The sequence below is a fragment of the Larus michahellis genome, chromosome 4 (assembly GCF_964199755.1).
Source record: "Larus michahellis chromosome 4, bLarMic1.1, whole genome shotgun sequence".
In the NCBI taxonomy this organism is placed as follows: Eukaryota; Metazoa; Chordata; class Aves; order Charadriiformes; family Laridae; genus Larus; species Larus michahellis.
The window spans coordinates 92,101,344-92,125,989 of record NC_133899.1 but is presented as its reverse complement, the minus strand read 5'-3'; the positions used below and the strand labels follow the sequence as shown (position 1 = coordinate 92,125,989).

Below are 24,646 nucleotides of genomic sequence, written 5' to 3'. Positions count from 1 at the left end.
TCTTTCAGCAATACTGAAACATACTGTGCAATGAATTGCCGATATAGAACGTCAGCTTATACACGAGTCCGTGCTTCAGGAGGACGCGGCTAACTTTTGGCAAGCCTTTTCAGCCTAACACAAGGTTTGTTTGAGGTACGTGCAAGCTGGTGAAAGAAAATACTACAGTATGAGAACAGTAATACAAGTCTGCCCAGCAGTTATGACTTTTTTTTTTTTTTTACATAAGCATTTGTGTGGGAGGGGAACATGAGATTTCAAATGTACCTGGCAGCCTGCTGAAGCGATAGGTATGACCCACATTAACTTATAGATCTTAATTACTTCTGATGGTTAACTGTCACGAGCAACAGAAAACAGTAAAATAAAGGAAGCCAGGCGTTCAGAGCGCCTCGAAAAGTGCCGTTGTGCTGACACAGGCCTCGTGCTGCCCTTTACAGACAAGACAGACCTATGCAGTCACGCGCGGGAAATTGCACATTACCAGGAAGGTTCAAAGACCGAATAAAACTTTGTAGAAAGAACTGGTTCGAGGAAAACTGTTTTAATCTGAGTTTACAGGCTCAGTAACTTGTAATATTTCTGATGAATTTCAACATTAACATTGCGTTAGTAAAAGCCAAGATTTTGGGAACCCCATGTTACGGGGTGATCTCAGTTTAAGAAGGGTGTTTCCAGCCCTCGAGGCTGCACAAATAATCTGCTTAGAATTGCAGAAACCAGAAAGTAAAAGAATCCAATGTTCATTGAAAATAAACGAGCGCACAAACTGAATGCCCACGGTAGTATTAAAAGCAGCTGAAATAATCGTTTCGTTGTCAGAAGGCTGTTTTTTTTTCTGTTTGACCTTTGATTTCTCAATTACTTAATTATTATTTGGCATTATGTTTGAACTGACTGTCTTTGAACGTGGCCACAAGGGCACGTTGCTGGAAATGTTAAGTTTCCTTTAGGGAAACTTAGAAAACTTAGCCATGGCGCCTTTACTCATCGCCGGTGCTAACATCTAGCGTGCTTCCTTCCACAGGCCACGGCTGCAGGTGCCTCTTGCGATGGTACCGTTGAAGCGCGACGGCACCGTTGGGCTGCGTTTGTCCGCTCGGGTTTGGCTGCCTCATGGGGCTAACCGAGGATTTTTCCCCTTTATTTAACTCTTTCTTGCATTTCGAGGGGCATTTTTGCGGCAGTACCCAAGGCAGGGCGCGCTGCCTGCAGGCCGCCGTCGCTCTGAGGGGGCGCGCGCGGGCCCCGCCCACCGTGGGAGAAGCGCGGGGGGGCCGAGGCACGCGCCGGCGGGGGAGGTGCTGAGTCACGCTGGGCCAGCAGAAGCGCGGCGGGAGGCCCCGCCCCCGCCAGCGCGCGGAGGGAAGGGGCGGAGCCGGGCGCGGTGACGCCGCGGAGCTATAAAAGGGGCGGCGCGGGGCGGGAGCGGGTCAGAGCGCGTCGGCGAGGCAGAGCGGAGCGGGTTCCTGCGTCAACAGTGCTTGGACGGAACCGGCTGCGCTCGGGCCCGCCGCCCCCACCGCTACTACACACACGCACTCACAGCCGTCGAGCCCACCGACTCACCACCGTAAGGCAAGAGCCATGGCAGCGCCTCCTTCCCAAGTGCGCCAGAACTACCACCAGGACTGCGAAGCCGCCATCAACCGCCAGATCAACCTGGAGCTCTACGCCTCCTACGTGTACCTCAGCATGGTGAGCGGAGGGCCCCCCCCCACACTTCGATCTGCTCGAAAGCTTGTCCGCTGTGGGGCGTGTACGTGGGGATAGGCGTGGGGCCTGATAGTGGGGAAGGGGGGGCGCTTCGGGCCTACCCGGGAGCGCTGGTGTTCTGCGGGCAAGGGGGGTTAGGCCAGCCTTGGGGGGTGGAGGAGGCGGGCCCACCCGGTGCGGCCTCTCCCTTGAGAGGGATCCGGGCCCGCCCTGTGTATGGGGCCTGCCGGGGAAGGAGTGTCGCACCTTCTGTGGGAGGCCTGAGGAAGGGGAGGGAGTCATGGGGGAGGGGAGGGGGAGGGCGTAGTTGTATGAGGGAAGCTGTGGGGCTGGCTATCCCCCTAGAGTCGGGGGGGGTTCACTGGCGCTGCCCGCTACGGGCTCCGCACCGTCGAGCGGCCTGACCGCCTGGGGGGGTTCCCGAGTGCCGGGCGGTGCCTGCGGGCGCAGCCCCGCTCCTCCTCCTCCCCCCGCCCCCCCGCCTTTGGGGCGTTCTCGGCCTTCCTCTGGGGGTGGGGCGGCCGCTTGTTTTCTCTAGGTGTTTTCCTTTATCTGGGTGGCGAACTCCAGTTACACGTTAACCGCTCTCTGTCCGTTGCCCTTGGCGGACTCGTTATCAGCACAGCTCAGCAGCTTCCAAGCGGCTCTGCCCTTGGGGCTGGGCTGGATAGCGGGAGTTGACTAACGAAGCGATTGGCACCTTTCCTACAGGCGTTCTTGTCTCTTGAGGCAAGGTTTTTCGTTCATGGGTTTTGAAGTGAATTGGTAGGAGCCCGTGGTTTCCTTGGCTTTGCGCTTACATGTCTGACTTGGCACGAGGCTCCCATTTTAGCCATAGCTGAGATGGATAACTCTGGTCCAAACAGCAGCTCTGACCTCTGTGCAGCAGTCTTGGCGCTTTAGATGTGCAGTGGTAACTTGAGACTTTGTGGTGACACTGTAGTGTAGTATGTTGTGGCATTTAGGTGTAGAACTTAACAGCTTGCTTCTGTGTTACTGTGATGGTCTGAACCTCACCTGCGAGCTGAATGTCATTATGTTGGTGGATGGTAGTGGTACACAAGCACCACTGTCTTACCTTGGAACCTCCAAGCTGCTGGTTTAAGAGTGGAGGATTCAGTAGTAGTTTGTCCGGTAAATAACTGGCAGTGGATACAAAGCTTTCCATTGAATCCTGCCTAATGGCTCTGACCAAAGAACAAACAAGCTGTGTGATGGCTTCCAACTGCTGTTACAGTTCTGTAGGGCTTTCAAAAAAGATGACCTTGTATTTGCTGTTGAATATGTATTTTTAGTTCAACTTATGTTTTTGTCTTTTAAATGTGATACGAATTTTTTTCCAGAAGTAAAAAGCGAACTTCTTTGTCTAATCCCTGAGAAGCCAAGGGAAGCATGTGAGCTTTATTGCAGAAGTACTCAAAGTTCTTGGCCACTCTTAACTGGTGTTGCAAGTCAGAACCTTGACTTGTGGTTATTGTAAAGAAACTCAGGCAAACAAAGGGAGCAGGGAAGTTTTCTCCTTCTTGAAAAAGGCTTTCCAAGTCTGCTGTGTTTAAGGCATTTGAATGATGCTGAGGTAAGGTATCTGTAGGGTGTGGGGTTTTTTGTATCTTCAGAACTCAACCACAGATATTAAATATTTGTGTTCATGGTAGGGATACAGGTTAAAATTTAATCCTAGTCAGGAAAATCTAACTTGCTACTAAGGGAGGAGTTTTGCCACAATGCCTTGTTTTTGTCAGTGCTACTGCTTGCCTTAGCTTGGACTGCAGCCATCTTGAAGTAGGGCTGATAGGAGACACAGCTGAAGTCATAGTACGGACTTGGCTTTGTGTGACTGCTGGAGTAAGGCTTGGGGTTTTGAGCATATGAATTCTTCTTTTTCAGTCCTACTATTTTGATCGGGATGATGTGGCTCTGAAAAACTTTGCCAAATATTTCCTGCATCAGTCCCATGAGGAACGTGAGCATGCTGAGAAACTGATGAAGCTACAGAATCAGAGAGGCGGACGCATCTTCTTGCAGGACATCAAGGTGAGGAGTGGAACTCTGGGTTGTCCTGTCTAATGCAGAACTGGACTTGTGGTCTGCCTCCAGGCTGGAAGGGGATGAATTTCCCTGTGGGTCCTCTCCCAGAAGGAGCAGTAGCTGACAGTAGATAAGCATACCACATTGCTGTGATCTGTGTGTGGCACTGTGCCCACAGTCTAGAGAAGTGTAGTAACTTGTTAATTTGTGCTGATTGACTAATAAAAAGTACTTCCTGTGTAAGAAGAGGCTGCCTAGTCCTAGGTGGTTTGCTGTGGGGGTGAGGGTAACTAGAACACAACTAGTTCATCTACCTAAAATTTAATGGTAGGAGCCTTCTCTGTTCTCTGCACTGCTTTGTAGAGAGCTCTTGACCTGCTTGCCAGGGAATATGAAGTCTCAAGTTCCCAATTGCTTGTTATGGCTCACTGCGAGACTTCATAGCACTGTTTTCTTGAAGTCACTTTAATTAGATTATTCAGAACAGCATAAAGTAAGCAATGTTGTAGGGACAGTTTAATGCAGGAGAAGTCTTCATGGGCAAAACGGCAAACAGAGTGTACCAGACTCTATACTAGGCAGTTCCAAGCTGAAGACTAGACTTGCCTGTACTGGTGTCTCAACTGCTTCATTTCTGAGATTGTGCCCATTACCTATTTAGGCAGATACTTAAGCCATTAGGTTATAACGGGAGGGGGAAGCAAGTAGCTCTGGTAGCTGTCTTGCCTACAAGAGCTCAGAGAACATAACGTGAGGGGAACCTAGGGGATGGGGACAGGTCTGGGCCTTGGAGCATGCATTCAGTTCTGTTCCGAGTGCTCTGTGTGTCCGCCAAGTTTTTGAAGATACTTGAATGCCTGAACTTGGTTTAAACAGGCTTTGAGACGGATCTAAAAGACTTCTTAATGGTCTATGAGTGCTTAGAGAAAATATGGTTGTGCGCTTTCCCCTTCTAGAAACCAGATCGTGATGACTGGGAGAATGGACTGACTGCAATGGAGTGTGCCCTGCACCTGGAGAAGAATGTGAACCAGTCACTGTTAGAACTGCACAAATTGGCAACTGAAAAGAATGACCCACATGTAAGTAGATGCTGAAGCTGAGGATGTGACTGTGCAATGAGGGAGCTTGTATGTATCTAATTGTGTGGGTTTAGGGTGGAGTTGTGTGTCCCTGCCATTCCTAAACGTGAAAAAAGGATGTGAGCTAGTGGTGTAGCCTTCCCAAAGGGAAGGGCCCAGCTGCCATCCTGTACCTCAGCTGTTTGGTAGGATTACTGCCATCTTTTTTCCAGGAGGACCAGTTATAGTGTGCTAGGGTGGCTGGGGCCCGCCTTACAGAACAGTGGGTGCATCTCTTTTTTCAAACCCTTCTGTTGCTCTTGGGAGCAGAGGGCACTCATGTGGACAGCACTTTGAAGTGAAGAAATGTATTGAGCTGTATGAAGAAGGCTTATTTCTGTGAGGGATCAGTTCTTCAAACCAATGGATGCCTGTAAGGCTGCCATGAAACTTTGACAGTCACTCCTTTGGAACGTTAAAAGCCCTGACACTTCAGAAGACAGTATCTGAAAACACAGGTTTCTTCACAGATGGAAGTTACTGGCAAAGCTGGATTGAGGCTTCTTAGTATCAGGAAGAGAACAGCAGCTGTCAGAATCAAAGTACTCTTGGACGTGTCCTGCATGAGTTAAAGGGATTTCTTTTAAAAGAAAAAACATAACTGGACCATTCTACAGGTGTAAATCCTCATGGTCATGAATTGAAGTGCCATGCAGAAGGGCTTTCTAAATCTGTTCAGAAACTTCCCTGTTGCTCTCTAGTGAGGAAGAGGGGAGGCTTTCTGAGCTGATGCTGTACTGCAGGGTTCTGGAGTGAGTGTGTCCAAATAAGCCTGCCTCACTCTGGTCTTGTTCTGGCATTGCTGAGGCAAAGCTAAAGGCTGCTTCCCCTCGGGCATCTTCTGCAGCTTTAAAATTGTCGTTCTGTATCCTTTCCTTTCCCTAGAGAGGACTGGTAGGATTTCAGATGCTGCTTCAACAGGATAAGCTGTGTCTGGGCCTAAATGTAAACTCTTTTGTCTCCCTTTCAGTTGTGTGACTTCATTGAGACTCATTACCTGGATGAACAGGTGAAAGCCATCAAAGAGCTGGGTGACCATGTGACCAACCTGCGGAAGATGGGGGCACCAAAATATGGGATGGCAGAGTACCTCTTTGACAAGCATACCCTCGGGGAAAGTGACAATGAGAGCTGAAGTCTTGCCAGGAGCCACCCTGTGGGTTTCAGTGGGACTCCTACTTTACTGTCCAGCCATGCATGCATCTTCAGCTATCTAGATAAACAGTTCTCATACTCTGTACCAAATATCACCCCTACTTTCTCTTGTGTTTTGTGTATTGCCCTCCATCCAATAAAGTGACTTGGCTCAATTTGGCTTTTTCTGTTTCTCTCATGAGCGAGAGGCTTGCACTTGCAGGATTGTGCTCCATAGTATCTCTTGTGGCAGCCCTCTGAAGTTGGGCATGTTAAAAGGATTAGGTTGTACTTGCTTAGTATTTTTATAAAAATAACTTTTTTTCCCCAAGCCAGTGGTATCTACTGGAGTCACTCAGTGACTATAAAGTTGTGTTTTAAATGCCTTTACCACCAAAGCTGGTGCTCTAATGGATGTGCATGGAAAGGAAGGCTGGAGTATCTGAGTGGTCCCTGTGGATTTAGATGAGGCTATTAAAGGGTTAGCACCCCACTAGACATCATGCCTGTCTAACGAATGGCACTACACTTGTGTATGGAGAAAATATACTGTGAATCAAGGCTTCAGAGCTGTGTGCTGTAAGGAGGTTGGACTGAAACAGCAGAGCTACAGGAACTGCCTCAAGGATGCTGTGTCAGGAGTTGCAGTGGGTGGTGGTGATGTCTGCCCAGGTCTGGCAGCTGTACTCAGAAGGCAGAGGTGTTGTGAAGGCATTGGAAGGAATGTGGGAGGTAGACTTAAGTTTGTCATGTGCCTCCTGTGACACAGGAGACTTGCAGCTGTTTCTGAAGATAGAAGAAGTAGGAAAACTGTGGTTTCTCTAAATTCCTATTGTTGCATGGAAACTAAAATGAGGAAGCAAAACAGGTGGTCCCAGACTTCAGCCTTGCTTTTATTAGGGAAGACAGTAAAAACTCGTAGCTCTACAGTGTCTGCTACCATCCGGATGCCTTCTCTCTGATCACTGTCAAATCAGTGGCAAGCGTGATGTGGAAGCAATGTGCTGGGCAAATACCATTGGCTGTGGTGACCTGTTCTAGTAGACACTTGCCCTGCCTTATCCCGTTACTTTTTCCAGTACTGGAAAACACCACCTAGGCATGGTTTCAAGAAGCACTGTAGGTCTGCGTCACAAATGATGTGACTTGCTTCTGTCCCTTACTTTTCCCGGAGTATCTTGTCAGTAGTGCAAGTCCTGCCTGAGACTTCTAATGGATCTTGTGACAAATGTTAACATAAAGCTCAAGTTCCAATTCTTGCTGTGATGAGGAGGGGGGAGGTATCCTCATTAACTACATTCCCCTTCTGTTTTATGCTACACCTGCTCTCCAGGTTCTTCAGGCTGGTACTTGCTGAGATACTGCTCTGCTGTCAGGTGCCTGCAATACCTAACACTCCAAGTCTTGTTTGTTCTTTTGCTAAAAACAATGAAAAAAAAAAAAAAAAAGGGGGTGTCTTTTGTTTGGTTTGTAATTGTTGCAACACTGAAGTTGTACCTGCTGCTGTACCCGAGGCCGGTAGCAGTGTGTCACTAGGGCTGCCTTTAGCCTAGGCTGGGCTGCGTGGTCCAGCAGTAGGAGGTTTGGCCACACTGCCCTTCTGTTTGGGTGGGTGCCAGTGTGGCCCAGGTGCACAGATACTGCAATATCACTAATATGGCAGGTATCAACAGAACCATGTGTACCTCTTGGTCTCCTCTAGCTGTACTGATCTATCTGCTCTTCACATGTGCTTTCGCTGGTCTCCAGGATGACCTCCATCAGCCCGACGTAGTCTCCTTCAGCTAGAGAGATGCCAGAGTCATTAGGGGATGGACTCTCCGCTCGTCTTGGCTCTTTTGTAGGAGGAGTATTCGTGCTTCCGTTTCCAGTATCTCTCACAGTCCTGGAAACCTCTGCTGGATGCTGGTCTGGAGCACTGGCTGCATCTTCTAAACTTAGGCTGCGAGCATCAGGGCCCATGTTGCCCATGTGGGATCTCTCCAGCACTGGAGATGTTACAGGAGTGAATGAGAAGCAGAGGGAGGTGCTGCCTCCGGGGGTTTTGTTACTGGGGGTGTGAAAGGCAGTTGAATGCTCCGAATTGGGGGTGGCTGATGCTGTGTTCTCCAGGGTTAGCCAGTGCGGGTGGGAAGCTTTCAAGCTCTTCAGACTCTTGAAGCTACCCTGCTTCTCGTAGTCTGGGGACTCTGCCAGGAAGGGGAATTTTGGGCTGTCTGATGCTGTAGACTGTGCTCCTGGACTCCCTGTGGTGGCAGCTTCTCTGCTTTTACTGTTAGAGTTGCTCTTCTCTTCTTCTACTGTTAAACACAGCGAGTCAGGACCTTTGCTCCGATCTGTGGGCCAGATAAATGTTTCCTTTGCACCTGAGCCAAGGGAGCTCTGGCTTTTGTACATGTCACTGACCCTGGATGGTGAGGCATTGACAATGACGTCCCTAAGAGAAGTTGAGCATGCAGCAATACTGGAGAGTGCAGGAGGCTTCTTGCGGCCTTGGCGTCTAGAAGGGAAGATCATGGGGATAGAGCTGATCGGTGTCTGTGGAGCACTGTAGAAACCAGGTCTCTCATAAAATGGGGTTGACATGAAGGCGTCAAACTCCCTTAGTTTTCTGTCTTCACTGTCCCACTGCTCCTGTGAGCTGGAGCCTCCCCTTGGCTGATTGATGCTGCAAGGGCTTCCAGACTTGCCCATGTCTTGGTAAGTATAATTGGAGAAGGGGGATGCAGGGTCTCCTCGCCTGCGCAGCAGGTTCATCCGGGAAGAGGACCTGGAGAAGGTCGGTGACTGGACACCGAGGAGGCGGCCCAGGTGTCCCAGTAACGGTGTGGAGTGGTTTGCCTCCTCGTTCTCTTTAATTTGCTCCAGGGGCTGGAACTCCATCTCCTCTTTCTGCATGCTGGGGAAAGGCAAAATGGGCTGTTAGGTGGTCACAAAAGAAGGTGGTTTCTGGTGGAGAGGCTGCTGGTGACAAGCCTCTTGCTTCCTGTATTGCCATTAGATATGTGTTAGGTCCTCCACCATATGGATGCTCATAGCAGAGGGGAGGGGAGCAGAGGGGCAGAGGTATCCTTTTCCGTGGGTGATGTTGGCTGTTATCCTTGGATGAGCCTAGAAGTATCTTGGAGCAAGATTTCACAAACTATGGAGAAAGGTGTTACTGCTCATTCTTACTCTTCAAATATAATATCCTGCACAAGACCTGATCCAAGGTGTAAAGGTGGACTGTTCTGACACCCTGTGGTTCCACTCACCTGATATCAAAAGTTGAGCCAAGGAATGATGGGCGCTTGTACTCAGCGGTGGCTGCGGTGTAGGGTGGCTGGGGATCGGGCTCGTTCCAGTATAGGTCCTTCTCCAGGATGGGTAAATCCTGATGCATCTCATCCACTGCCATAAGGGAGACCTGCAGCAGACAGCAGAAAGGTCACACGGGACGAGCAGCGATACGTGTGGACAAAGGAATGCAGGGCAGGAGGAAGTGATGTAGCACAGAAGAGGGGCAAGTGGCGGAGTTTGCTGTGTGTTTTCCTGGCACTTGGATTGTTTTTCACACGGAGAGATTTGATTAATTGGAAGGACAGTGATGCTGAAGGAGACAGGAAAGCAATATGCTCACTAGGACAGAAGGGTTCAGTGTTAGCAAAGGCAGGAGGTGGAGAGTTACTGCATGGAAGAAAGCAGAGGAGGCAGTTTCAGATACAGACACAGGGTGGAAAAAGCTTGGGAGAAGCAGGAATGATGCGTCATTAAAAGGTAGCGAGGGTACGGAACAAAGTCTGGATCCATCATGTGTGCCAGAGCATGGACTAAAGCTGCAATTGGTCTCGGTGTGCAGGGTACGCCAAATGCCCTGCCTTCCATGGTGTGGGGGGGTCTTCCTGGCACAGGCCTTGCCGCACATTTTTTCTGGAGCCTGGGATGTCTCCTTGACTACTGAGGGGGAACATTGAGCTGGCCACCTTCGCCCTTATGTTTGTTGGGAAACCTGATGTTCTCCTGCTCTCCTAGCCACCTCCCCTCTGGAGATCCTTGCTAAACCCTCAGGCGTGGTCCTGCCTCGGTGTTCTTCTGCAGGTCAGGTTCATCTGGAGGATCCTGCCTTCACTTTACCTGCAGGTTCCTGTCGATGAGCCAGTTGGTTTCAAAGTCGTCATCGTCCTCCCCAAAAGGGTTGATGAGTTGCTCGGCCACCTGCATGTGGAGAGCAACACAGCAAGGGTCATCCATAGTCATACCCGCCCCTTTCCCTGTGGGGAGAAGGCCTGTGGGGCAGAGTCAAGCGTGATGTCGTCTCAATTTAGAGCAATGCTGTTCCTCCCAAGAAAAGGTGGATTAAAAATGGAGGCCTGCCAGTGCCTTGGAGATGTTGGTACGCACAGGTGAGCCCCTTCCTCACATAGCCCTCCTGCAACTGCAGGCCACCGCTGTAGGTAAAGTATAGTCACTCTTTTTCCTAGTCAGGAACAAAGTTTAGGAGAAGTGGAGCTGGTCTCCACGGTGAGACGCTCAGAAACAGAGAAGGTCTTGGCAATACCCTCAGCCCCTGTTGGCTCCCTTTTTGTCTGCCAGCACCTGGCATGTTGCCCATAGACCAAAGAACACAGCTGGGTCCCTGGTGAGCACATGCTGGAAAAAAAACCTCGGCTGGGTCAGATTCTAGCTCCAGACATATTTTTTTGGACTTACCTTTAACCAGCCAGCATAGAAGAAGAACTGCAAAAACGTAAAGACGGGCACAAAGAGATCTAGTTCATGGCCAGGATATGCTTTTTCTGGATCCAGGAACTGCCGCCCAATCAGACAGGCCAGGAAGAAGCTGTAAACAGCCACGGTCACCACCTGGGAAAGATGCCAGGGGACACATCAGAGGAGCTTGAGTTCCCTGCTTGCTTTCCCAGCATCTCTCTTCACTTCCACCCCACACATGTCCCAAAGAGCAGCAAGCTGCTGCAGAGCTGCTGGCTCTGTAGCCTTTTGAAAGCCTCGGATTCAGTTATGACAGGCTTCTCCTCTGCTTTTTGCAGGAAGATGCACTTCCACTGCAGAAAGCTTTAAATATGCCCTTTAGCTGTTAAGTACGCGGTATTTCGTTCCATGCTGTCCCTGGAATGACGTCTCTGTAGGTGTCACAGAAAGATAGTGGCAGAAGAAAGCATGTGACATCCTGGATTTAAAAGCTTAAACGACTGACACGTGGCTGTGTGCTTGTTCTGCTGCTGCAGGAAGGGGTGCTGGGAGCTCTTTTCGTTCTTGCCCTTGCCTCTCCTGAAAGCTGTTTCCATCCCCTGGCCACTTCCAAGACAGGGAGGGGAACTTGCTGCCAGCTCTGAACTAGCTCCTTCCTTCCCGGTCCTCACGCTGGGCTTTTTTTATATTTGCCTGCATCCTTTCCCAGATTTCAGGCTATGGTGAGCTTTTCTCTGTAATCATGGGACTAGAAAACTTCCCCTTTTCAAATTAAAAGCAGCTGAGGCTCTTGCGGGATCTCTTGACGCAACAAGCAAGGCGGGGGGGATTCAAAACAAACACCCAGCATCACAAGACTCTCCAGCTAGCCACGCAGTTCCTTGTCAACAGCGCAGGGCTGTTTCCTGACGGGCAGGACGTAGAGTGCCTGGAATGGCAAACTGTGCATTGTGGATGGGCACCTATAAAAACAAACGGGTCATGGACTGCAGAGGGGGTAAAAGACACGCTACGATACTGCTCTTGCTCCCAGTCCGTGCAGGAATATAGTTTCCCAACGTGTTCCCCGTTAACCTTCAGCGCTGCGCGGATGGAAGCAGTTCCTCTTTCACGGCGGGGTGCATTGGTGTTATCTGAGCAGCTGGACTGTATGAGACAAAAGGAGCAGGGCTGGTGCCGAAGCGTCTGGCTGGGTTTGCATTGAGGGAGCTGTTAAACAGCTGAGGACAGACACACAGCTCTCGCTTACACACGTGGCACAGCCCCACCGGAGCTGCCCTGCCGGAGCAGCTTTGCTGGCAGACAGATCTCGGCTCTGCCGAGTCAGAAGAAACTGCTTCAGGGATGTGCTCGCTGCAAGGGGGTGCGGGGAGTGGATCCGTGTTTATCTGTGTTTTCCGTGTACCCGTGTGGCTCGCATCACGGCTAGTTATCCCCGGGCAATGTGTGTTTCGGTAGAGGTGGCTGTGTCTGAGTTATGGAAGTAGGGATGAGGCGTCCAAGGGTACCTCGCATCGGCATGGTCCATGTGTGGGTCAGGTATGGGCGTAAATGGGGGTGTCTCTTCTAGCATGGATCACTGTGTGCAGGCAGGCAGCGGAGCAGTAGTGGGGGGGGATCCCTTCTCACCTGAGTGTAGACCAGGGGGATGCTGATCCAGTCGTACCCGTAGAGTCGCCCGCACTGGCTGCGCAAGGTGTTGAGCTCCTGCAGTGGGGAAAAGGAATGGTCTGTCACCCATTTGTGTCATGTCCTTCATTGCTCCAGCCCATTCCCTCCTGCTCGCACCTCCTCTGGAAGCGGGGAGCTCAGCCAGGACTCCTGCTCCCTCGGTGCCCAGCCTCACCCCAGCAGACCACCAGCAGGGTCTCACGCTTGCCCTGGAGGAACTTCTTGCTGCCTGGATGTCTCCATCTGAGCTCAAGATCCCTTCCTAGCTCACTTCATAGCAGTGTTTTGCGCCTCACAAAAAGAGCAGCCAACAGGTTAGTCAAAGAATGTCTCAGGAGCATGCATTTCTCTCTCCTGACTATATAGTGAGTCTAGATAAATAGCCCAGAGGGAGATCTCTTTTCCCGGGCAGATGAATCTCACTCCAGGCAACAGAAACAATGTGACTTTCTCTGCACATGAATACCAGGAAGGATGAGCTGCTCTGGACCTTTTTTCTCCGCAGCTGGGCAGGGATTGTTGCCAGGTCTTGCCTGTGGCGCATGGCCTGCTTCCCAGGACTATCTAAGGGTTTTCAATAGTGAAGTTTTCTACAGGGATCTTGGTTGTTGTTTTGACCTCTCCTGGTCTCTTGCAGATACAAGCTTCCTTGTGCTTCCTTGCGGCTTTTCATCTGTATCCTAGAGACCTCCACTGGCCACTCTGGAGTGTGTGAAGGCTGGAGGAAGGTTGATCAAGGACCTGCTACACGCGAGCCTCCCATTACCACACCTAGATGGGAGTCCCCCGTTTCCTCCCAGTCCCCCATTTCAGAAAGATGTCAGTTTCCCCCTGCCTCTAATATTTGTGACAGTGCTACCATGTCTGTAGGCCATGAAAAGCCCTGTTCCGTCATGAGCTGGAGAGTGGCAGCGGGGTTATTTCCCATCAAAGTTAATGTAATATCCCCAGGGACAAGCTTGGCTCACTGTCCTACCTCACCATTCCTGTTCCTTGCCTGACCCCTGGAAATCCCTGTAGTTCCGCCCAGAGGACTGGACGAGGATCTCAAACAGTTGCCTATTGCCTCGGTCACTCACATTCAGGATGCCTTGGAGTAACACGCTGTCCCGGATCCTCCCCTCGTTCCTTGCCTTCACAGCCAGGTTGGAGAACCACACGCATGGGATCCAAAACTTGTTGTGGGGGGAATTCAAGCTCTCAAACTTCTTGTGCTCTTCTGGTGTCATGAGGCCTGGGTGGAAAAGAGTAGATGGGAGAGGGATGGCCATAGAGGGCAGAAAGAAATCGATCTGGTCTGAAATTAAAATATCTAAATCTCAGGTGGTCACCTTCGCTCTCCTTAAAAATCACAGGAAAGACTCAGGCAGTCAGCCTTTGGGAGTCACATAAAAGGAGGACAAGTCTTCTTGTTAAAACTTTGAGTTACAGAAGCGTGAGAGGCAGGCTTTATCTCATTTCACTTTGAGTGTCTGCAGCATATCTGACCTGATCACGGTCAGCAGGGAGATGAAGTACTGCTGAGGGTGCAGTTGCCTGGTCTAAGTAGACATTTGTTGAGAATGGGATAACTCGTGTCCTAGAAGTGCCTATTTCTCTCTCTGGATTGCAAAGGGAACCCAGTTGACTAGGGCAGGTGTGGACATCTCCATCTGGGCAGGCTGGGAAGTGTTGTGCCTTGAGGAGCATGTTCAGAGAGGATTCAGGGAGCCCAGCCGTTAAAAGTCAGAGGTTTGAGGCTCTTATTCCCACCTGCCCAGTGGAAAACTGTTGCCCTGAGGGAGGACAAACACACTACTTGGCAGGGGTCTGCTCTGCTGTAGATCTGTGTATAGGGTCGTTTACTACAGAGAGCTCTTCTCATCCCGGGCACAATTTCAGTTCAGGGTGAGCAGCTCCCAGGGAAGTCGCTGCACCACAGTTACCCTAATCTGATCAGCCAGGGCTGCCCTGTGGCCGGCAGCGCACCTGCATTCACAAACTGGATATTGACACTCTCCTTACGTAAAAAATTTGGGCAGAGACCCATCATCTTTCAAACATGCCTTCCAGACAGTACTAGTAACAAGCATGCTGGGAGAGATAAACAGTTGATTATTTCAGAAGAGCAGAGCTTGAGGGCATTTCAGAGGGCAGGAGCGGATGCTTAGCACCCTCTGCAGACATCAGCTGAGCACATTGCTGCAGTCTGGAGGTCATGAGGCCCTTTCCAAAGCTCTTTGCCCCAAAACCAGTAGCAAGGTGCTGCTGTCTGCTTCGTACCAGAGCTGTGCAGAAGGGCGTACCGGTACTGACCTGCCCTCACGACATGTTCCATGCTGGGAAAGCGCTTGTAGACAGCCGTGCTGACTGAGCGCAGGATCAGCACGCTGCACAGGTTGCTGTAGCGCATGAGGGTGCGTCGCAGGAGCCGCCCGTACTCATCTTCTCCATCCACGTTGCAGGAGACCAAGTTCATGATGCGGTCAGGCCACGGGATGCTCTCGTACTGAGCCCACCAGCGGGACACCACCAGAGCCACGTAGAAACCTAGAGGTGAGCTGAGCGAATTAGCCATCCTAAAGGAGTGGGAGATGTAAACGCTCATGGGTAGGATGTCTGGTACTTCTCATAAGGGGATGGGCGCAGGCATGCCCGGAGGGCAATTCGGATCTCCATGTTAGAGTGTGGGTTTGTCCTGGTTTGAGGTTTCACGGTTTATTTGGTGCTACTTGGTGCCTGCCCTCCTGGCAGAACCCAGAACATGCTAGTACGTCTGGCCAGTGCAAGCTGTGTGCTGGGGGCGTACCTTACAGCTGCAACGTGGAATGATGTATTCTGAGTTTTACAAAGGCAGAGGGAGGGATCTGCTCAGCGAATCTTGCCTGCCTGCAGAGCTATGTCAAACCAGAGAGAAGAAATGCTGCCCCTTTCCCCTCCCAGTGCGTTCCCAGACAGAGCTCCTTACCCAGCACAAAGGACACGGGGATTAGCTCAGCATAGCTGTTGCAGTAGAGCGCCAGCTTCTCAAACATCAGCCTTTGGCTCTCGCTCAGGATCAGCCTAAAAGGGAGAAACAGAAGCATCAGCCTCAGAGAAGAGTCTGTGCCTTGTTGCGCCTGTGGGGTTAGGAATCTGGCAAGGGAAGCCAAGGATGGACACTGCCACGCTGCGAGTCTGGGGATGATGTGAGCGAACGGCCCCCACAAGCCTGGGACATCAGCCCACCTCCCCAAAACACCCTGCTGAGCAGTCCAAAGGAGCCAGAAGTGGTCACTGACGGAGAGTGTGGTAAGTGATGCAGTCTGATGTCAGGGACTACCCCTATTTTTCTCACTCGGGACAGTGCCATGTGGTATCAAGGGACTGATACAGAGCTTGAATATGCACCACAGTTCACTTAATATCCTGCAAAATGTCCGTCCAAGCTCTGCTCTTACGTGAGTTCCTGCCTTTTTCTTAGAGCTGCTTCCCTGCTTGTGTGCAGCATCTCTGGTCGAACCAGCTAGGGGAGCAACCTGTCTTTCCTCACCAAAACCAGCCCAGCCATAGACTACGGTTGCCTTATTACAGATTTGTGGTCCCAGAGCTAATGTCTGCTCTCAAAAATGTACCCAAGGTATTGCCTGTTGTGTACCAAGGGAAACTCTCTCCTAGAGCTCCCCACTGTGGGACATCTCCAGTACTAGTTCAGTCTTGGTCTCCACTGATCTACACACTATTATTCTGTAGGTAATCATCAACTGCAACTCTTAATTCAAGGGAGGCGAAACTGTGTTGCTTCCCAGACAGAAAGAGGAGATTTATCTGTTGCTAAGCCGCATTGGAGCAGTGAGGAAGGACCTTTCCTTTCCTCCTGTCAGCAGAGGCTGGTGGGTGGCCGGCCAGCTCCTCTTCACCGGGATCACTGTCCCCATCCTGTGTTGCTCAGTTGCCCTGCTCCAGGACAGGCTGAGAGTGAGGGGCTGCGGTAGTGGCGGGGTGTAAGGATACTTACCTGTAAACAAGACTGATGGTGAAGTAGAGAGAGATGAAAATAAGGAACTCGGAGTACAGAAGTTTGTAGATACTTCCTTTCCATTGGAGCAGGAGCTGTGAGAAGGTGCCTAGGCGGGCGTCAGCCACACGGTTGGTGTATGTCACTGTCATCACCGATCCTAGTGGAGACACAAAACGAGCAGTTGTTGAAGCTGCCAGCAAGCTTGCACAGAGGGAGGGGACAGAGACAACTCAAGTGTGCTGGCATGCAAGCCGGATGGAAGGAAGGAAGGACGGAAAGGAAGGATGGAAAGGAAGGACGGAAGGAAGGAAAGGAAGGAAGGAAGGAAAGGAAGGAAGGAAGGAAAGGAAGGGAAGGAAGGGAAGGAAGGAAGGAAGGAAGGAAGGAAGGAAGGAAGGAAGGAAGGAAGGAAGGAAGGAAGGAAGGAAGGAAGGAAGGAAGGAAGGAAGGAAGGAAGGAAGGAAGGAAGGAAGGAAGGAAGGAACAATGAGTTAAAGACAGGTAAGATGAAGTCAGTGACACGGAGAACCAGGAGGAAATTTATGGTAGGCAATTAATTTGATGAGCTTGCCATCTTTTTCCTCTCTTCGAGCTGCATGTGAGCTGGTTACAATGACAGAGGATATATTTTCAGGTGGAGCCCTTGGTTTCTAGTGTTTGATTATTAGCATTCAAGTGGGGTTGGTTGGTCAGAGCGGACAGAGCCCACGTGCCACTCCTGTCCACAAGGCAGTCGGTTAAGATTAATTCTCAGGGTCACAAACTCCGAAGTTGCTTACTGTATTTTTTTTTTTTCTTGCAGTATTTGCTTCAAATACGTTGTTTCTGTAAATCTGCTTGTTGGGAAGCGTCTTCCTGGAATACTGCCAGAAAAAAAAAAAAGAAAAAAAAAAACAAAACAACAACCAGCCAAACAAAAAAAGACCCAAACCCAAAGGAAAGCAAAAACCCAGAAAGGGGAGATTTCTTGGTAGTGATCCAGATGAAGGTACCCCTGGAGATCTGACAGTTTTTGTAGCACTTGCCCAACAAGAATAGCTGTCCTTAAATTCAGGCTGGGGGCCATATCTGGACTGTGCTGGTCCTAGTCCCGCAGGCAGAACAGCCCTCCCTGTTAGAGAGCTGAGGGATGGAGTTTGGCCAGGCTCACAGAACACAAATTCCGACAACTCCACCTCCCCTCTCCTTCAACCATACGTTGCACAATAAATCACGCTGCATGAAAAAAGGCATTCAGGCTCATGAAATGCTTCTCAATCATGCAGCATCCCCATTGCACGTCTTCTAGTCTAACCCTGGATAAATAATTCTTTCTCATCAATTAATAATCAGACTCACATTCATATAAACCTAAATTTGTTTAAAAAAGCAAAACCAGTGTAATCCATGCCAGGCAGATAGGTCAATGATCCCTTGGTTCATAAATAATTATCCAATGCGAGAACTATCGGTGTTTCTAAATCAAAACATGCTACCAGGATGTTGCACAGACGTTGCTATCTAACAGAGGCAATAAAGTTAATAGTGATGGGGCCTTAGGCTCTTCCCTGAACAATGGAGACAAAGAAGCCCTTCAAGGGACAAATCAGACCTTACTGCTCCGTAGCAGCAGCTGAAGGCGGGTTAGTTTGTGTCCATGCTCCTCACTTATACGTCTCAGTGAAAGATCTACAGTTTAGGTGGGGACAACTCCGGTCTCGGTGAGCTGGTGCTGCGCGGAAAACCAGCAGACTCTGCTTTGTTGGCTACTTCAACCAAATCGCATGTTTGTCCTGGCTTTGGCTTTTCGTTGCTGCTCTTCCTTTGGGTTTCCCTGTGATAATTCTCCCCGAGTCCCCTCTCACAGGTTGTATCGGAGGAGCAGAGCTGGCACCTGCCCTGCCAAGGGCCCCCCAGCTGCACAAATGCACCTTTCACTAGAGCCTCGAGGACATCCGTGCGCTTTCCATGTGTATTTCTGGCCCGCGCGCAGGACCCAAAAGAGTGGTTTTTAGCTGCCCTAGGGACCGCACACACATGGGCTATACAGATGAGAAATGTATGCAAACTCCCAGAAATTCGTTGGGGGCTGCTTACATAAAGCTCTCTGTTTTCTCTCCGCTTTGGGTCTTGAAAGCGCTCAGGGAGGCTCTTCGTTGCGTAATTCAAATACAGATTCACTTTTTACCAAACATGGAAAACTTCAGCTCTTGTCCATGTAAATAATGGATGTCACCCACCTCTATGCAGTTCTGCTGGGGCACGGGATATGGAGGTTTTCCCAGTGCTTTTTCCTCCGTCCCTGAATGGTTAAGGCACTTGCCTGCCAGCCTGTGGGACTTCCCCGGGATGTCACTCGGCAGCTGGCACGCTCAAAGTACCGTTTGGGGTTGAGGTAGGTGGTGGGAGGTGACTCACCGCAGCACCAGCACGGGCACAGCAGATTCGATATGGGAGGAAAAGCCATCCCCTGTGCTGTACCCCCAGGGGGCTGCTGCCTGCCACTGCCTGCCTCCGCCTGCCTGAGCCATCCGGACTAACCATCGCACCCGGAGTTCGACTGACACCAATCAGACTGTGGGAGTCCACAGCAACCAAGATCCCTCAACAGCAAGCCTGCGTCAGGTGCGTTACCCACCGTGCGAGACGGCAAACAGACACGAGCAGCTATTGCAAAGAAGATGGAGAGCAAGCAGGTAGAGTGGACAGACGGAGCGAGACGAGGTTACGGAGAGGAAGGAAGACAGATCTTTGAAGGAATCGATCTGCTCTTGGGAGGACTACATACTTACAGTCATGGGCTCCTGAGCGGCGCTGGAGGCTGTGGAGGTTTGGTCCCGCACGTGTCCTTGCTGGGTCCTTTGTGGCCCACGCCACGGCCCGCCTCCTCGTGCCCCCTTGGCTCATGGGGGGATTGAACCTGACAGACACGGTGTGCTAAGGAGCCTGAAACCCACTTGGGAGCTGCAGCCGGTCACTTGATGCCGTAATCCTTCCTCATTACAAAAGAGACTCTGTTGTCTTTTGCCCCGTTCCCTTCTAATCTTCTGAGTAAGCCCTGCGTGTTTATAGAGGCGGCCGGAGGAGGGGGAGGCAGGGCTGGCTGCTCCGCAGCTGCTGCTGCTGCTAACTCCTGGCACAGCCATGGTGGCTGCCAGAAGAGAGGCATTTTTCCTCTAATTCTTTCCTGTTTGGTCCCTTTCTCTGTGTCACAATCTTACAGGAACGCCAGGAGATTAAGTAGGGCTGGAATTTTCCACAAAGGCTAGAAAATGTGTCACCCCTGGGGGCTGCACAGCCCTCTCTTCCCTGGGGAAGCTCCAGTGAAACACCTGGCCCGTGCTCTGCCTGGCTCTCGGAAGATGTTTCTCTCTAACTCTGCACTGTCTCTGCTGTTCCCTGGATGAGTTTGCCATCTCTTCCAGATGTGGCTTGGATGCTGGGGACTTCCACCCTGCCACTGGCTCCCCAAGACTCTTTCCATGTCTTCACTTCCTTTTCCACTTGCTTCTCCAGCAGCGCTCGGGGGCTGGCTCTGCTCTTTCTTGCATGCCATCCTGGGAAACACAGATCCTTTTCTTTGTTGTCAAGCCTCCACCAAGCCAGAGAACTCCTTGCCTCTGTCTCTCCAGGGTCCTCAGTCCCTTTTCTGTTCCAAGTTGACCCTCACAATTGTGACCATCCGTCTCTTCCACCACCTCCTGCAATCTCTCCTGGCAAGTCTTTAAGACTTTCCCCTTTCCATGAGCCTCTGAATCAAGATCCTTTCTTACCAAATTAGTCTTGCTGTGGCGTGCAGCCTTCACTGTCAGAAGGCTTCTGGGCAGTAACCATGTGCCCATAGACACGGGACTTTGCATAGCCTGCGGCTCTTCAGGAGGAGCTCCATGTCTTTCCATCTCCTTTCTGCTCACTGCTTTAGGAAGTTGTCTCTGTTGCCCAAAGTAATAGCATCTGCCCCTTAAACACTAATATTTCCTCCATTCAGCTCTTGCTGAGCTGCTACAACATTCCATGTCCTGGAGACAAGGAGCTGCTCTGAGCCTTAAGCCAAGCCATGGCCCTGTCTCACCACCTGGGCCCAACTTCATAAGCATGCTCTGACTCTCCTGACTCCATCATTTAGCCAGCTGTGGGCGTTGTGGAGGGGGAGCATAGGTCTGGTCCCTGCAGGTAAGAGCAGCTGGAGACCCATGCTCCTCGGTGAGGCTCTGTGGGGTTGCCACGTTTGTGTTTTTTCGCAGCTCGTTACAGCAAGCAGGCAGCAAAGTCTCCAGTGAAATTAAATGAAGAACTAGTTCTTGTAATAACCTACTTTCTCTTGTGCTGATCTATGTGTCTGTGTCTTTGACACTTGTTTAGCATCAGCAGTGGGGATCAATTTGTCCAAACCGTAGGTTTCTCCTTCCTGTGTGGCTGAGCCTAGACAAGGGAAGGGTGTTGTTCCATGGCTTCTCGGAAGCAGGTGCTGCCTGGTCCCTGTCTAATGTGGGGTTTCTGGTGCAGCCCTGGGAATTACTGTCAATAGTGGGGAGATCATAGTTTAAAACATGGGACTCGGTGCCAGCATCTGAGATTTTAATTCTGGTGTAGGCTCTGGTGTGTTGGATTACCTCTAGTCTTGATTCCTTTTGGACTAAAATGGGGGGAACAACCATTGCTTCTTCTGCTTGCCACCAAAACCACAGAGATCTGACTTCTGCTAGTCTCTGTGTGGAAGGTGCTCTGTATTGGATCACGATATGCAGAAGGACATGGGCACACATCTGGTGGGAGTAAGTTACCACATCTGGGAGGCTGCCACACTGCGTGTTAGGAGAACAGGTATAATTGCCGGGGGAAGAGATGGACCTGGAGCACTTGGCCTTACCAGGGTCCTCCCTGCATGAACACTCGGCATCCCTGGGTGCGCTGCAGCTCCCTGGCCATGGAGCCCCCTGCCAGGGGTGACTTGCTCGGGGTAGGTGGGTGGGCAATAGAGAAGAGAACAGGCAGCATGATGCTTCTGCAGTCTGAGATACAGACCTGGCAGGAGAAGCAGGGGCACATGGAGGGACACTGGGAGACCCTTACATTCAAGGTGTGGAACTAGATAAGGGCTCTTATCAGTGGCCAGAAGCTAGTGAGTACGGGGTTGCCTCACTGGCCCAACCACAGCGAACTCATCGCGCTGACTGAAGGAGCACGTAGCTTTGTGCCTGCTGTTATGAGCAGCACCTGCCAGCTCAATGGGAAAGAGAAGCATCCACCAGGACCAAAACACCTTGGCTGTCCTCCCTTTCTGAAGCCTTGCCCTGGGCGAGCAGCGAGGCAGGGGTGCTGGTTCAGACCCTGGGGTGGCTGCTCCTGTGGGAGTGGCATCTGTCTGGGACAGGAGGTGGGATGCCCTGGTTTTTCTGAGGCTCTGGGCTGACGTGTACTCAACTGTGTGTGATATCTGCTCTGTTATGGGGCTGGGCGCTCTGTGAGGTCCCTGAAACTTTGCTCCTAGGTTGCGGCTGCTCCTGGTGAGGATCACGGTGTTGGGACAGGGTCCTCAAGTGATTCAGGATCATGATAATGTCTTGAAACACCAAAGAGCTCTGTGTATGGGGTTAAGAGCTGAGAGAGCACAGGGATGGACTCTCTCTGAAGGCAAGGGGGTCCACACAAGGGCCCTGCTCCATGGTTTGGTTCTCCCCTTTGGGGTGGCATCCAGAGAGAAAGAATTAGCGGACAGGCAGGCTGAGACAGTTCTTGAGGGTCTCGGTGCCTCAGTTCTCATCCCCATATGTGGCAGGGGGACAAAAATGGTTCGGGTGAGACATTTACTGGAGCTTTTCAGGCCCCTGGAGACAAACACGAAACAGCAAAACCTCGAGTGTCCTGCTCTTTGTGGGAGGGATGTGCTGGCATCTGGGGGACTCTGCTGCCCTCCTCTGAGAGCAGCTCAGCTGGCAGCTCATGTGGTTCCAAGCTGCTGTTAGGACAGCGTAAAATATTTGTGGAATTTAATATGAAAGTAAATAACTCGGGGGCTACCAGCGTGCCAGCGCTGCTTGGATCTCTTTTCGCATCCCCTGCGGCCTCAGTCCTCGCAGGCCTTGAGGAAGACGCTGGTCCGAAAGCCTTGCACAGCAGCAGAGGAGGAAGCAAGGAGGTGCTGACATCCATCCTCGGTGTCACAGCCCTGGAATCATTCTGATTTTCTCCATTTTACAGATGCGGAGATTGAGTTACTGTGATGGGAAGGGGAGCACTGCTCCGGGGAGCCCGAAGGGCCGCTCTCTGTGCTGAGTTAGCCGCAGCTGTCTGGGAGAGGCACGGTGCCCTCCTTGCTGGCTCCCAGAGAACAAGTGCTTTTCTCAGACGGACGCCATGGGTCCCAAAGCTTGGTGAAATCCCTTTCCCTTCTCCAGTTTCGGTGCTGAGATAGACACAGAGGCAGCTGGCATCAGGGCTGTCTCTCAAACTGACGTTTTTCCCTGGAATCTGATGTAATTTAAAAATAAAAAAAAAAAAAAAAGAGAGAAAAAAGTGGAAGGTACTCCAGAGGGGGTGCTCTTTTGCACAGACAGGATTTACTCCGAGGTTTGAGCTGGCCGTGAATGTTTGAAGAGGATGCGGTGACGCTCAGTGCTTTTGTGAGGACCCCCAGACTTCTCCCCCTTATGTTGCAGGATTCATCACTCATTCAGCACCGTCCTGGGGGGGCCCTGAGAGCTGGGGGCACACTAAGGGTGCTGCCTGCCCCCCGCGTAGCCCTCCAGCTTTTTCTTTCCTCGCGGACTATGTGCCCTTCTGCCATAGGGAGGGATAACTTTCTGCTCTCGTGGAAGAAGCCGCGTCCCTGACAGCTCTACTGCTTTTTCCAAGTGTCTTTGTATTTTTTTTTTTCCCAGCTCTGTGGGAAATCATGAGCCATCTGGTAACACTGGGCTCCCTTCTCCTGTGAGGCGGAGTTGGCATGTGTGTATATAAGCAGCCATTTGGGATGGCACGGACCAAGCTGCAGGATGCCTGGGAATCCCGGCCAGACACCTCAGTATGCAGACAGACGGACTGCACTGGACATTTTTTTTGCCATCGCTCCCCAACACATCTAGATATGTCTTTGCCCAGGAGAGATCAGCAGCGTGTAAGCATGACATTCCTCTATTGCTTTGAGGTTTCCGTGTCTCCCTGCAATCCTGAGTGTCAGTCTCTGCATCTTCACTTTCAGGAGCCCGGAGGGTGACATCTCTCTCCCTCTCCCTCTGATGTTGCGTAGTTCAGTTTGTAGAGACACGAAAAGAAGGGAAGCATCCTTAGCGAGGTCCCCCTTTTCTTGCCTTAGGCATCGTGGTGGGGATTAGGTTCCAAAGGGAGGACCACATGTTGGTCACTTCTAGGGACTGCCTGCTGCCTCCTTGAGCAGATGTTGCGGGGATGCAGGACTGAGAAATTTCTGGTTGGATAAACAGTGACCAAATCAGCCAAGAGAAAGAAAGACCTTCCTAAAAAGCTCAGGGACAGTCCTCCTTTCCCTCTGAGTTTCCCAGCTGCTCTTCTTCCTTTTCCATCTGGTGTCTCTTCCCCTGGGTTCAGGCTGAACCCTTCCTTCAAAGGATGCTGCGGAGTGGGAGGTCGCGCTCTGTCAGCTCTCTGCAGCTGAGAACCAGCAGGAACAGCAGCATCTCTGGTGGGTCTCTGCTCAGTGCCACAGCGTGACTGCTCTTAGCAGCATCTGTCTGAGCAACACAGCCCTGCTGCTCCAGCAGGCTGACCCCCCCCGGCTCTCCTGGCTCTCAGTCAGGAGATAAGCATGATGCTTTTCCAGTCTTTTCTTTTCACACCAGAACGGAGGTTGCACTTTGTTGGGTGATCAAGGCAGATCCCCTCCATGAAATTGGAGATCTTAGATCCAGAGATCCCAGAGGATCCTCGCCGAAGCCCTTCCAGCCAGTTGAGCAAATATGCTGCACAGCTGGCCGAGACAAGCAAGAGGGAAGGGAGGGAGTGGGTGGATGAAGCCTGGAATTTTAGGCCATTTGTTTTCATTCTCATTTTCCTGGCAATAACATCCGGTCTGGGTTTGCTGGGTCTGGGGTGTAGTCCTGCTTTCCAAGCTCTAAAATAATCCCTGTTCCTCCTTCCCTTCCCAGCCTGGGTCTGTTGGTTTTTTTTTTTCTTTTTTCTTTTTTTTTTTTTTTTAATTGTAGTAGGAACTGAATTCATGAGCAGACAGGGCAGCCCAGAGGAGGCTCGAGTCCTCTCCCACAACAGGGCAGCATCTGTGCTGGGCAGGGTGTCCTGGCTGAGAGCTGCTTTTCTCTGCAGGGTGGTCTTGTACCTTGTTTGAACTAAACTC

The 24,646-nt window shown here is 51.1% G+C and overlaps 2 protein-coding genes across 2 annotated transcripts; one reads left to right on the top strand and one right to left on the bottom strand.

The window, feature by feature from the left end:
* Positions 1–1,308: 1,308 nt before the first annotated feature.
* FTH1 (ferritin heavy chain 1) lies at positions 1,309–6,175 on the top strand. Its single transcript, XM_074586433.1, has 4 exons — positions 1,309–1,698; positions 3,604–3,750; positions 4,701–4,826; positions 5,836–6,175. The coding sequence occupies exons 1-4, from the start codon at positions 1,588–1,590 to the stop codon at positions 5,998–6,000; spliced, it is 549 nt and encodes a 182-aa protein (XP_074442534.1). The 5' UTR covers positions 1,309–1,587; the 3' UTR covers positions 6,001–6,175.
* A 550-nt stretch (positions 6,176–6,725) lies between these two features.
* BEST1 (bestrophin 1) lies at positions 6,726–20,458 on the bottom strand. Its single transcript, XM_074586419.1, has 10 exons — positions 19,110–20,458; positions 16,336–16,495; positions 15,307–15,401; positions 14,655–14,888; positions 13,439–13,593; positions 12,318–12,395; positions 10,689–10,841; positions 10,113–10,193; positions 9,254–9,405; positions 6,726–8,898 (listed from the first exon to the last, which is right to left on the bottom strand). The coding sequence occupies exons 2-10, from the start codon at positions 16,485–16,487 to the stop codon at positions 7,698–7,700; spliced, it is 2,301 nt and encodes a 766-aa protein (XP_074442520.1). The 5' UTR covers positions 16,488–16,495; positions 19,110–20,458; the 3' UTR covers positions 6,726–7,697.
* Positions 20,459–24,646: the final 4,188 nt, after the last annotated feature.